Here is a 12,500-nt window from a genome sequence, read left to right on the forward strand (position 1 = left end):
TGTCAAGAGAAAGTCTGGACTTGTTTGTTTGTGTGTGTTTTTTATAAATACGTCATAAAATAGTGGAGTAGAAGAAGAAGAAGAAGTAGAAGAAGAAGAAGAAGAAAATGCTGGAAAGGAAAAAGAAAGTAAAGAGGCAGAAGGCAGAAGTAGAGCATGAAACTGGGATCAGACTGCTGATGTCAGCTTATTAATAATGTTATAATCCAGACAGACTGAAAGTGGAGAGAATGAAACACCACCGAGTCATGTTAGTTTTAAATGCCTTCTTTCCTCTGTCCTTCCTTCCTTCCTCCCTCCTTCTCTCTTTCTTTCCTCCGCATTACCTTCCTTCTTTCCTCTGTCCTTCTTTCCTTTCCTCCCTCCCTCCATCCTTCTATCCTTCCCTCCTTCCTTCCTTCTATCCTTCCTTCCCTCCTTTCTTCCTTCTTCCTCCCGTCCTTCCTTCCTTCATCCATCCCCCTTTCTTCCATCCTTCTGTCCTTCCTTCCTCCCTCCCTCCTTCTCTCTTTCTTTCCTCCCCATTACCTTCCTTCTTTCCTCTGTGCTGCTTTCCTTTCCTTTCCTCCCTCCATCCTTCTTTCCTTCCCTCCTTCCTTCCTTCTATCCTTCCTTCCCTCCTTTCTTCCTTCTTCCAGCCTTCCTTCATCCATCCCCCTTTCTTCCATCCTTCTGTCCTTCCTTCCTTCCATCCGTCCTCCATCCTTTCCTTCCTTCTTCCTCCCTTCCTCCCTCCTTCTCTCTTTCTTTCTTTCTTTCTTTCTTTCTTCCCCATTACTTTCCTTCTTTCCTCTGTCCTTCTTTCCTTTCCTCCCTCCCTCCATCTTTCTTTCCTTCCCTCCTTTCTTCCTTCCTTCCTTCATCCATCCCCCTTTCTTCCATCCTTCTGTCCTTCCTTCCTTCCTTCCTTCCTTCCATCTGTCCTCTCTCCTTTCCTTCCTTCCTTCCTATCAGCTTTTCTTCAGTCTTCATATCACTGCTCTGGTACCTGAATACTCTTGATTCCAGCTCGGCAGTAGTACTTCTTGATGTCCACGTCGATCTCTGTATTCCCCACAAAACTGAAACAGAACAGCAGAAGAAGAGTTGATATTATAAAATGAGATAAAGAGGGAAGCCCATGAATTGATCCAAAACAGCAAGACAACATCATTCATTTCTATCTCAGCTACTATTTAAACCTTTAGAAACGGCTCATAAAGATATCCAGTAGTTTAATTATTTAGTAATGTCCTAAAACAGCTGAGTAATGTAGTTTTGCTTTGTTGCTCCGTTTACCTCAGACGTTGGAAGTCGGAGCTGAGAATGACGTCATGTTTGAGTTTTAAATGTTTCAGTTCAGTAAGTCATAAAAACAGTTAATAAAAATGCTTTTCGGTGTATTATGCAACAGATAGAAGTTAGACAGTGCTGATTTAAAGAGACATAAATAAAACTGCTAAGCTACATGCTTTTATTGTCATTGCATGTTCACAAACAACAACATTTGGCTTTCTCTAATTAAAGACAACTGTTTCCATTCACTCTGCTCACACACTCACATGTTAACCTTCCTGTCGTCCTCCCGGGTCAAATTGACCCCATCTGTTTTGAATGTTCCTCCCTTCCTTGCTTCCTTCCTTCCTCCCTCCTTCCCTCCCTCCCTCCCTCCCTTCATTCCTTCCTTCCTTCTTTCTTTCCTCCCCTCCCTCCTTCTCTCTTTCTTCCATCCTTCTGTCCTTCCTTCCTCCCTCCCTCCTTCTTTCCTCCCCATTACCTTCCTTCTTTCCTTTCCTCCCTCCCTCCTTCCCTCTTTCTTCCATCCTTCTGTCCTTCCTTCCTCCCTCCCTCCTTCTTTCCTTCCCTCCCTCCTTCTTTCCTCCCCATTACCTTCCTTCTTTCCTTTCCTTTCCTTTCCTCCCTCCCATCCCTCCTTCCTTCCTTTCTTACTTCCTTCCTCTCTCCTTCTCTCTTTCTTTCCTCCCCATTACATTCCTTCTTTCCTCTGTCCTTCTTTCCTTCCTTTCTTCCTCCCTTCCATCCTTTCCATCCTTCCTTCCTCCCTCCCTCCCTTCCTTCCTCCTTTCTTTCCTTTCCTTCCTCCTCCTTCCTTCCTTCCTTCCCTCCCTTCCTTCATTCCTTCCATCCTTCCTTCCTTCCTCCTTTCCTTCCTTCATCCTCCCTTCCTTCCCCCCTCCTTTCCGTCCATCCTCCCTCCTTTCCTTCCTTCCTTGACTTGAGGACAACAGGAGGGTTAAATAAGGAGCCTTGAGGTTTACTAATCCCATATTGAAGGAAATTGTGCATTTTTTTGGGACCATCTTCAGCGGCGGAGGGATCCATATTTGATTCTCATCCTATATTATTTTTTTATCTTTATTTTTTATTATAACACCAAGACATTTACCTGATCTGTAGATCCATGATGACCTGCCTCTTGTCCACGTTCTCTGTATAAACCTTCACTCCGTTCACTCTCAGCGGCTGCACAAACAAAACCAGGAGGGAAAAAAAAAAAAGACAGTTTAAGTTTAAGTCGTAAAACGGCTCAGTGTCATTTTTTCTGCTGCTTTTGTTCCAAATTGAAGACAGAGCAGAAAATTCAGAGCGTGCGAGCGACTGATGGAAGTTCAAAGGCAACAAAAGAAGATAAAAATAGAAACGCTCTAATATGTTAAAATAATAATAAAATAATAAAAGCACCACCTACGCTGAGAGAAGAGAAGAGAGCTGCTGTAGAGAGACGCACTGTTAAAAAGGATCACACTGATGTTTGTTCAGGGGTGTCAAACATGCGGCCCGTGGGCCAGAACCGGCCCGCAGAGGGGTGCAATCCGGCCCACTTTCCCTTCCTGTGTTCTTTTCCTTCCTACCTTCCTTTATCCTTTCTTTGTTCCTTCCTCCCTTTCTTCCTTCCATCTGTCCTTCCTCCCTTTCTTCCTTCCATCTGTCCTTCCTCCGTTTCTTCCTTCCTTCCTACTTTTCTTCCTTCTGTCCTTCCTCTCTTTCTTCCATCTGTCCTTGCTCCCTTTCTTCCTTCTGTCCTTGCTCCGTTTCTTCCTTCCTTCCTACCTTCCTTCCATCTGTCCTTCCCCCCTTTCTTCCTTCTGTCCTTCCTCCCTTTCTTCCTTCTGTCCTTCCTTCCTTCTGTCCTTCCTCCCTTTTTTCCTTCTATCCTTCCTTCCATCTGTCCTTCCTCCCTTTCTTCCATCTGTCCTTCCTCCCTTTCTTCCTTCTGTCCTTCCTCCCTTTCTTCCATCTGTCCTTCCTCCCTTTCTTCCTTCTGTCCTTCCTTCCATCTGTCCTTCCTCCCTTTCTTCCTTCTGTCCTTCCTTCCATCTGTCCTTCCTCCATTTCTTCCTTCCTTCCTTCCTTCCTACCTTTCTTCCTTCTGTCCTTCCTCCCTTTCTTCCTTCTGTCCTTCCTTCCATCTGTCCTTCCTCCGTTTCTTCCTTCCTTCCTTCCTTCCTACCTTTCTTCCTTCTGTCCTTCCTCCCTTTCTTCCTTCTGTCCTTCCTTCCATCTGTCCTTCCTCCGTTTCTTCCTTCCTTCCTTTTGCCTGTCTTCCCTTCCTTCCCTTCTTATTTCCTTATAAAGTTGAGACTAACATAACAGGCCAGTCTCTTAATAGGAATTCACATTACTCAACTATAACTATGCATCATTTTTTGACTTTTTTTTTTTTTGTCTTCTTAAAGATGATCTGGGATGATGAAAGTATTCATCAGTCAGTCTTTCATGGTCACAGCATCCCTCAGTGATCCAGCAGGTGAGAAGCTGGTGGAGAGTTTTTTTTTTTTTAACGTCACCTCAAGATGTGAATCACGACGGCGAAGGAAAAGATTACAGATTACAGATTCCTTTGTCAAGCTTTCAAACTATTTTATCTCATCTCCAAAGTGGATCGACGTGTGTGTGTGTGTGTGTGTGTGTGTGTGTGTGTGTGTGTGTGTGTGTGTGTGTGTGGCAGCGATTCCAAGCAGAGGCGCTCTTGTGTTGCCATGGTGATTTAGTTTAACAGCTTGAGGAACTTAAACTTAAAGATCCTGTGATGTGTGACCCCCGACTGTGATTATCTGTCCGTCATAAATCATCAACTGGATTTCTTTAAGAGACAGAAGTGAGATATGAGCTGCTTCTCTCGGACGGGATTTTAAAAAGTCCTGAAAGTAGTGAACAAGCTTTTAAGACATTTTGGTTGGTACCAGGCGGGGAGTTCTGGTCCTCTGAAATGAGGCCAATGTGGAAGTAACTTAGAACTGCATTCTATCAAAAGGCCACCAGGGGGCGACCGTCTCTATACAAGTCAATGGAGAATTCACCAACTTGGCCTCATTTCAGAGGACCGGAACTCCCCGCCTGATTTCAGCTCGGGTAGGAACCAAATGCATTGTGGGTTATCGTGTAGTTTACTACAGTGTAAACGGTCTGCTTACTATCTGGTCCTGTAGTGTGTTGGATGGAAGTATGTAGTATAGAAGTATGTAGTATGTAGTATGTAGTTTCGAACACAGCCTATGATCTAGCCTGCCGGAAATGAAGAAGAAGAAGAAGAAGAAGAAGAAGAAGAAGAAGAAGAAGAAGAAGAAGAATATGACAGCTCTGGCAAAAAAATTATAAAAATAGTAATCAACAAGTCTTTAACCCTCTGTAAATGCGACGCTAGTCTGCTAATGAACGTTAACCTCGCTAGTCTGCTAATGAACGTTAACCTCGCTAGTCTGCTAATGAACGTTAACCTCGCTAGTCTGCTAATCAACGTTAACCTCGCTAGTCTGCTAATGAACGTTAACCCTGCTAGTCTGCTAATGAACGTTAGCCCCGCTAGTCTGCTAATGAACGTTAACCTCGCTAGTCTGCTAATGAACGTTAACCTCGCTAGTCTGCTAATGAACGTTAACCTCGCTAGTCTGCTAATCAACGTTAACCTCGCTAGTCTGCTAATGAACGTTAGCCCCGCTAGTCTGCTAATGAACGTTAACCTCGCTAGTCTGCTAATAAACGTTAGCCCCGCTTGTCTGCTAATGAACGTTAACCCTGCTAGTCTGCTAATAAACGTTAGCCCCGCTTGTCTGCTAATAAACGTTAGCCCCGCTAGTCTTCTAATAAACCTTAGCCCCGCTAGTCTGCTAATGAACATTAGCCCGCTAGCCGGCTAATAAATGTTTGGCCCGCTAGTCTGCTAATAAATGTTAGCCCTGCCCCCAGCCCGCTGACATAATCGGTTTTCGCTTTAGACCAGCAAAGAGTTGGTGCTTGCTCTGGCTCCATTTCTGAGGCTCGGGGCTGGAGCTTTGGTGGTGGAAAAGCAAAGAACCGGTGCTTAGTCAGGCTCTGGCTCCGAACCAGCACCAGCTCCAGCTCGGTGGAAAAGGGGTAATATTGTCAATGCCAGTCTTGTTACCTCTCTCTGTGTTTTGTGTCTGGTTGTTTTTTTTTTTTATTGTAATGCTTTTGCTTGCCTTGTCTGTTTTTGAAAGGTGCTATAAATAAAGTTATCATTATTATAAGAGTGAGTGTTTCATAGCATCGTTATCATCTCGGTGTTGTCGTCTCGTCACCTTGTCGCCCATGTCGATCTTGGTGAAGCAGAAGGAGCTGAGGTGAGGGTTGGCTCCCTTCACGGCCGGCTCGATCGTCTCTCTGAACAGCTTGTCCACGAACTGGCAGATGAACGGCCACATCTGCTTCACCGTCTGAGGAAACACACAGAAAAGAAAGAGAGAAAAGAAAGAATTAGACAAATATATCAAATCAGGTGAAGCTCAGACCAGTTTTTACATTTCTTATAAACACTGGAGAAGTTTTAATATATTTTTTAGTTGTTGGATTTCTTTTTCTATCCTGAACAAATCAAAGATTAACCTTCCTGTTGTCCTCGAGTCAAGGAAGGGAGGAAGAAGGAAGGAAAGGAGGAAGGAATGGAGGAACAAGGAAGGAAAGGAAGAAGGAAGGGAGGAAGGAGGAAGAAAGGAAGGAAGGGAGGAAGAAGGAAGGAAAGAAGGCAGGAAGGAAGGAAGGAAGGGAGGGAAGGAAAGAAGGCAGGAAGGAAGGAAGGAAGGAAGGGAGGGAGGAGGGAAGGAAAGAAGGCAGGAAGGAAGGAAGGAAGGATGAAGGGAAGGAGGGAAGGAAAGAAGGGCATCCATCTGTCCTTCCTCCCTTCCTTCCATCCATCTGTCCTTCCTCCCTTCCTTCCATCCATCTGTCCTTCCTTCCTCCCTTCCTTCCATCCATCTGTCCTTCCTTCCTCCCTTCCTTCCATCCATCTGTCCTTCCTCCCTTCCTTCCATCCATCTGTCCTTCCTCCCTTCCTTCCATCCATCTGTCCTTCCTCCCTTCCTTCCTTGCTCTGAAGAGAATTAATCTTTTATCTAGATTTTATTACTTTTAACTCATAATTTTATCTATTTAATTATGTCCTGCTTTTATTACGTATTGTTAATTTATATACACAGTTTTTATTTATTTATTTGCTCTACATATATATTTTCTTTCTTTCTTTCTTTCTTTCTTTCTTTCTTTCTTTCTTTCCTTAGCACTTTTCTGTTGAACTCTCCCTCTTCTTGGAGCAAATGATGATAAACTGTCCTTTAGCCGAGTCGAGTGCAAAACTGTGTAGATCCTTATGTGCCGTATTTCTGCTCATATGTGAGTTTAACTTGCACCGGGTCCTTTAGATACGATGCTTTCATATTTCATCATTGACATATTTCTTCACTTGCAAATTCTAATATACATGTACAATTTCAATTAAAGCCAAATTACTGATTTTGATTGAGCTTCAGTATCTTCTTCACTGAGACTTTTTATGTTTATCCATGAGCTATAGTAACCATAGTAACTATAGTAACTCTAGTAACTATAGTAACCAGCAGCTTCCAGAAAAACTCAATTAATCTAATTTATTGTGACAATGAGAAAGAAATCTAATTATAATCTATTTCCACATGAATAACTGACACAGTAGAGACGCAGTGTAGAGCATGAAAAGGATCTTACTCTCTCTACGGGACACAGTTAGGTACAGTATGAATAAATAAATTAATAAAAGACTAAAAAGCTTTTCTCCATGCAGCTGATTATTAATCATGACCGAGCAACATATCTGTTAACCTTCCTGTCGTCCTCCCGGGTCAAATTGACCCCGTCTGTTCCTTCCTTCCTTCCTTCCTTCCTCCCTCCTTCCCTCCTCCCTCCTTCCTTCCTTCCCTCCTCCTTCCCTCCTTCTTTCTTTCCTCCCTTCCTCCTTCCTTCCTTCTTTCTTCCATCCCTCCTTGTCTCTTTCTTTTCTCCCCATTAACTTCCTTCTTTCCTTCCTTCCTCCCTTCCTCTTTTCCTTTCTCTCACCCTTCCTCCCTTCCTTCCTTGTATTTGTTTGTCCTTCCTTCCTTCCTCCCTTTCTTCCTCCTTCCTTTCCTTCCTTCTTCCTCCCTTCCTTCCTCCCTTCTTCCTCCCTCCCTTCTTCCTCCTTCTTCCTCCCTCCCTTCCTTCTTCCTCCTTCCCTCCTTCTTTCTTTCCTTCCTTCCTTCCTTCCTTCTTTCCTTCCTTCCCTCCTAGTCTCTTTCTTTTCTCACCATTACCTTCCTTCTTTCCTTCCTCTTTTACTTTCTCTCTTCCTTCCTTCCTTCTTTCCTTGTATTTGTTTGTCCTTCCTTCCTCCCTCCTTTCCTTCCTCCTTTCCTTCCTCCCTCCTTTCCTTCCTTCCTTTCCTTCCTCCTTCCCTCCTTCTTTCTTTCCTTCCTTCTTTCCTCCCTCCCTCCTTGTCTCTTTCTTTGCTCCCCATTACCTTCCTTCTTTCCTTCCTTCTTCCCTTCCTCTTTTCCTTTCTCTCACCCTTCCTTCCTCTTTTCCTTTCTCTCACCCTTCCTTCCTTCCCTCCTTTCGTTCCTTCTTCTTCCTTTCCTTCCTCCCTCCCTCCTTTCCTTCTTTCTTCTTCCCTTCCTTCCATTCCTTCCTTCTTCCTCCCTTCCTTCCATTCCTTCCTTCTTCCTCCCTTCCTTCCTTGACTTGAGGACAACAGGAGGGTTATTGCTCTGATCACTAATATTGATCAACTCACTGATTCATTATGTACATTTCTGTGCTTCTGGTGGAGTCTCACATCTGTAAACAAACATAATGAATGAAGATGAAGCTCTTTCTCTCCTCATCTTCATCGTCTTCATCCATTAACGTTATAACAGGAAGTCCACCTGAGCATTTCCAGTAAGTCTCTCTCCCTCTCCCTCTCCCCCTCTCTCTCTCTCTCTCTCTCTCTCTCTCTCTCTCTCTCTCTCTCTCTCTCTCTCTCTCTCTCTCTCTCTCTCTCTCTCTCTCTCTCTCTCCTCTCTCTCCTCTCTCTCTCTCTCTCTCTCTCTCTCTCTCTCCCTCTCTCCCTCCCTGAGGGGTTGGTAGCTCTGGATCAGGGATCGGGGGTCTATCAGCGCTCCAGATTAAAGTTCCTATTTATATAACCTACATGTCTTCCTCTGCTAGCTAACGTGCTAACAGCAGCTAGCGCGGAGCAAAACCAGGAGGACGAGTGTGTGTGTGTGTGTGTGTGTGTGTGTGTGTGTGTGTGTGTGTGTGTGTGTGTGTGTGTGTGTTTTTACCTTATTCAGCCACTCCACTCGCTCAACATCTGGATAATGGACCTGGAATAAGAGACAGAAAGACACAAGAGTTAAAATCATGCTTAACATTTATACAGAAACTAAACCTGTAACAAACCATTTATCAATTTATCAATTAATAATTTGGCTGATATAAAATCACAAAAGCTCAAACTGATCAAATGTTTAGTTTTTTTTCAACCAGCAGTTTAAAAAAAACAAGAAATATTGAATTTACTATAATTTTACAACAATATTTAACGATAATAAACAAACATAAGGCCTGTGGGCCAGAACAGGCCCACCAAGGGGTTCAGTCCAGGCCCACTTTCCTTCCCATCTTCTTTTCCTTCCTTCCTTCCTTCCTTCCTTCCTTCCTCGCTTTCTTTCTTCCTTCTGTCCTTCTCTTTTTTCCATCCTTACATCAGTCTGTCCTTACTTCTTTTCTTTATTCCTTCCTTCCTTCCTTCCTTCCTTCTTTTCTCACATCCCTCCATCTGTCCTTCCTCCCTTTCTTCCTTCGTCCCTTTCTTCCTTCCTTCCTTCCATCTGTCCTTCCTTCATTCCTTCCTTCCTTCCTTCTGGCCTTCCTTCCTTCCTTCCTTCCTTCTGTCCTTCTCTTTTTTCCACCTTTCCTTCCTGTCTCCTTTCCTTTTCTTCCTTCCCTCCTTCCTTCCATCTTTTTGATCTTTTTTGATCTTTTGACCTACAGACTTTAATCTTTAACTCTCCTTTGTTTTAAATAAAAGCCCCAGTGTGTGTTTCACTGTGTACGCTGGTATCGTTTTCTTTTAAATGGCAGAAATCTCTCAGAGTAACGAATCTCTCCGAGTCTCTGAGTGTCTGAGTGTCTGAGTGTCGGGTCGGAGCTCTGAGAGACGAGCGAGTCCTCAGCGGCCTGACAGGATGTCAGGACGGCTGAATCTGCAGCAGCATCAGAGCTGTCGCGGACGGCCGAGAGAGTCGACTCAGACGGAGAGGTTACATAACACACACACACACACACACACACACACACACACACACACACACACACACACACACACACACACACACACACACACACACACACACACACACACACACAGGGACAGTCCTGCATAAAACACTTGAGGCAGGACACACATGACGAACCCTGAAAGACGACATGTGAAAGAAGATGAATAATAGAAGAAGGTCAGCTGGACCAGGAAGCATTTAGCATTTAAATACATTAATTATATATATATATATATATATATATATATATATACATACGTTTCTAGGTTTTAGTCCATAAAAAGGTCAGAAATGAGTGAAAAATGTTGATCAAAGCTAAGGTTGCCATGGAAATCTGCAAAAATGCTTTTATTTTGAAAAACAAGCTCGAGAAGTCTCCTTTATGTGTGATTTTACTTCATCACATCTCCCATTTTAAAGAGAGACTTAATTTTATTATTTTTTTATTTTTATTATCTTTGTTTTTCTTTGATTTATTTTTACATTTTTTTACTTTTATTTTAAAGACACTTAATTTTATTATTCATCTATTTTATTTTATTATCTTTATTTTCCTTTTATTTCCTTTTATATACTTAAAAAACATTAATAACATAATAAGTTGAAAGTTTGGAGACACCTTCAGAAGGCGCAGCTAAACTTTTAACTGGTACTGTATATATATGTAAAAGTATAAATGTACGTGATGTAATGTGAGGTTTTAGTAGTATTGTAGTAGTTGAGTTTATTCACAGTCGAGTTTAATCAACATGGTTTTTTATAAATATGTTAATTTATTATAATTACTCAAGCTATTCAATCCCAAATATTAAAAACATCACTTATAATAATGAAAAACAGATTAACACAAGCTCATTTTAATGCAGACACATAACAACCTGCTGCCTGTCTGCCTCTGTCTGTCTGTCTGTCTCTCTCTCTCACAAAATCGGAAAGCTGTGGCACTCCTTCTCTTCCTTCCTTCCATCTGTCTTTCTTCTTTCCTTCTTTCCTTCCTTCATTTCATCTTTCCATCCCGTCTTCTCTTCCTTCTGTCCTTCTTGTCCTGCCTTCCTTCCATCTTTTACTACTTCCTTCCTCCTCTCTCTCTCTCTCTCTCTCTCTCTCTCTCTCTCTCTCTCTCTCTCTCTCTCTCTCTCTCTCTCTCTCTCTCTCTCTCTCTCTCTCTCTCTCTCTCTCTCTCTCTCTCTCTCTCTCTCTCTCTCTCTCTCTCTCCCCCCTCTCTCTCCCCCTGTCCCTCTCTCTCTCTCCCCCTGTCCCTCTCTCTCTCTCTCTCCATGTCTCTCTCCCTCTCTCTCTCCCCCTCTCTCTCTCTCTCTCTCTCTCTCTCCCCCTCTCTCTCCCCCTCTCTCTCCCCCTGTCCCTCTCTCTCTCTCCCCCTGTCCCTCTCTCTCTCTCTCTCCATGTCTCTCTCCCTCTCTCTCTCCCTGTCTCTCTCTCACTCTGTCTCTGTCTCTCTCTGTCTGTGTGTGTGTGTCTATCTATCCGCCTGTCTCTCTCTCTCTCTCTCTCTCTCTCTCTCTCTCTCTCTCCCCTCCACAACCAACCTAAGCTCCCTCCGTCTCCCGTTTGACACATGAAACCTGCAGAGTTGGAGTTTAGAAGCTGCTCTATGTGTAAAGTGTCTTGAGATAATTTCCAAGAATAATTAATAACATAATAAATAATTCATTTGTTCTCTTTTATATAACGTCATTATTTAATGATTTGTGTAATTTTTGCTGCTTTATGAAGCATTTTAATATCTTAAAAAGTTCCCTATAAATAAAGTTATTATCATTATTATTATTAGTAGTAGTAGTATTATTAGTATTATTATTAATAAATCTCAAATTACTCAGATACAGGAAGTAGATTCTACCAGCTGTTACGCCTCATGAAAGAAAACAAATCAGGAAACATTGACTACACTCAATCACGTCGTCATGGTAACGCATAAACCACACAGGATAAGTCATCATGCATAGCAGCCGTATGAATCAAAGCAGATGAGGATATATATATATAAAAATATATTGATATGATATTTAGAGCGTAATAAGGGAAGTCAGACGGGTTATGTCGCCATGCTGCATCTGTTGCAACATGACGGACAACAACACTAAACAAACGGAGGAATGTGAGCGTCGAGCAGTAAAAGAGAAAAAGGAAAGAATGACTCATGTGTCTCATAAAGCTGGCTCCTTTTAAGGGTGAACAGCCGAGCGAGCGACAAACATGGACAAGAAGAAGAAAACTCAATATGTTTTATAAAGTATGAAGAAGGGATGAAGATAAATAAAAAGCAGCTAACAGTGAAGGAAACATGAGTGCAGTTAAAACCTCAAAGAGCGAATACAGTAAGAGTCTTTTCATATGAAGCAAACAGGAAGTGACAGTTGGGCGTTTTTCACACCTGCCGTATTCAGTTTAATTGTGTTCCTCGTCTGTTCGGTTTATTTTGGGCAGGTGTTAAACAGAGAAACACACTCAGGTAGCTGTAGACAGCTGTCAGTCCAGTTCAGAATGCTTTTATTTTGAAAACAAGCTCTACTGTCTCCACTGGTCAGATTTCGATAGAGCACAAGCTAATCCCTTTTATGCCTGATTTTACTACATCGCATTTTCTCTTAGTTGTTTTATTATTTTATTTTCTTCTAATCATTTATACTTTCATTTTAGAGAGACTTAATTTGATTATTTTATTATTTTTTATTATTTGTTTTTTTTTTGTTTTTACTATTTTTTACTTCTATGCTTTTATTTTGTAGGGACTTTATTTTATTATTTATGTATTATATTTATTATCATTATTTTCCATTTATTTCCTTTTATATTTATGATTTTAAAAAACTTTAAAACATTTTTTATATAATTTTATTTTATGATTACTTCATTTTTATATTTTTTTATTATTTATCAAATTGTATTAATTTTTTTTATTATTTTTTA

General features: G+C 41.9%; 1 protein-coding gene across 1 annotated transcript in view; it reads right to left on the minus strand.

The window, feature by feature from the left end:
- The window catches only part of LOC128369740 (extended synaptotagmin-2-A-like), a 77,876-nt gene that overhangs the window by 41,761 nt on the left and 23,615 nt on the right, over positions 1-12,500 (minus strand). The window contains exons 3-6 of the mRNA XM_053330817.1: positions 8,571-8,612; positions 5,541-5,675; positions 2,387-2,463; positions 989-1,061 (exon numbers count right to left, since the gene is read on the minus strand). Coding sequence (XP_053186792.1) covers positions 989-1,061; positions 2,387-2,463; positions 5,541-5,675; positions 8,571-8,612 — 327 coding nt within the window. The remainder of the gene's footprint in view (positions 1-988; positions 1,062-2,386; positions 2,464-5,540; positions 5,676-8,570; positions 8,613-12,500) is intronic.

Source organism: Scomber japonicus, chromosome 12 (genome assembly GCF_027409825.1).
Source record: "Scomber japonicus isolate fScoJap1 chromosome 12, fScoJap1.pri, whole genome shotgun sequence".
NCBI classification, from domain to species: domain Eukaryota; kingdom Metazoa; phylum Chordata; class Actinopteri; order Scombriformes; family Scombridae; genus Scomber; species Scomber japonicus.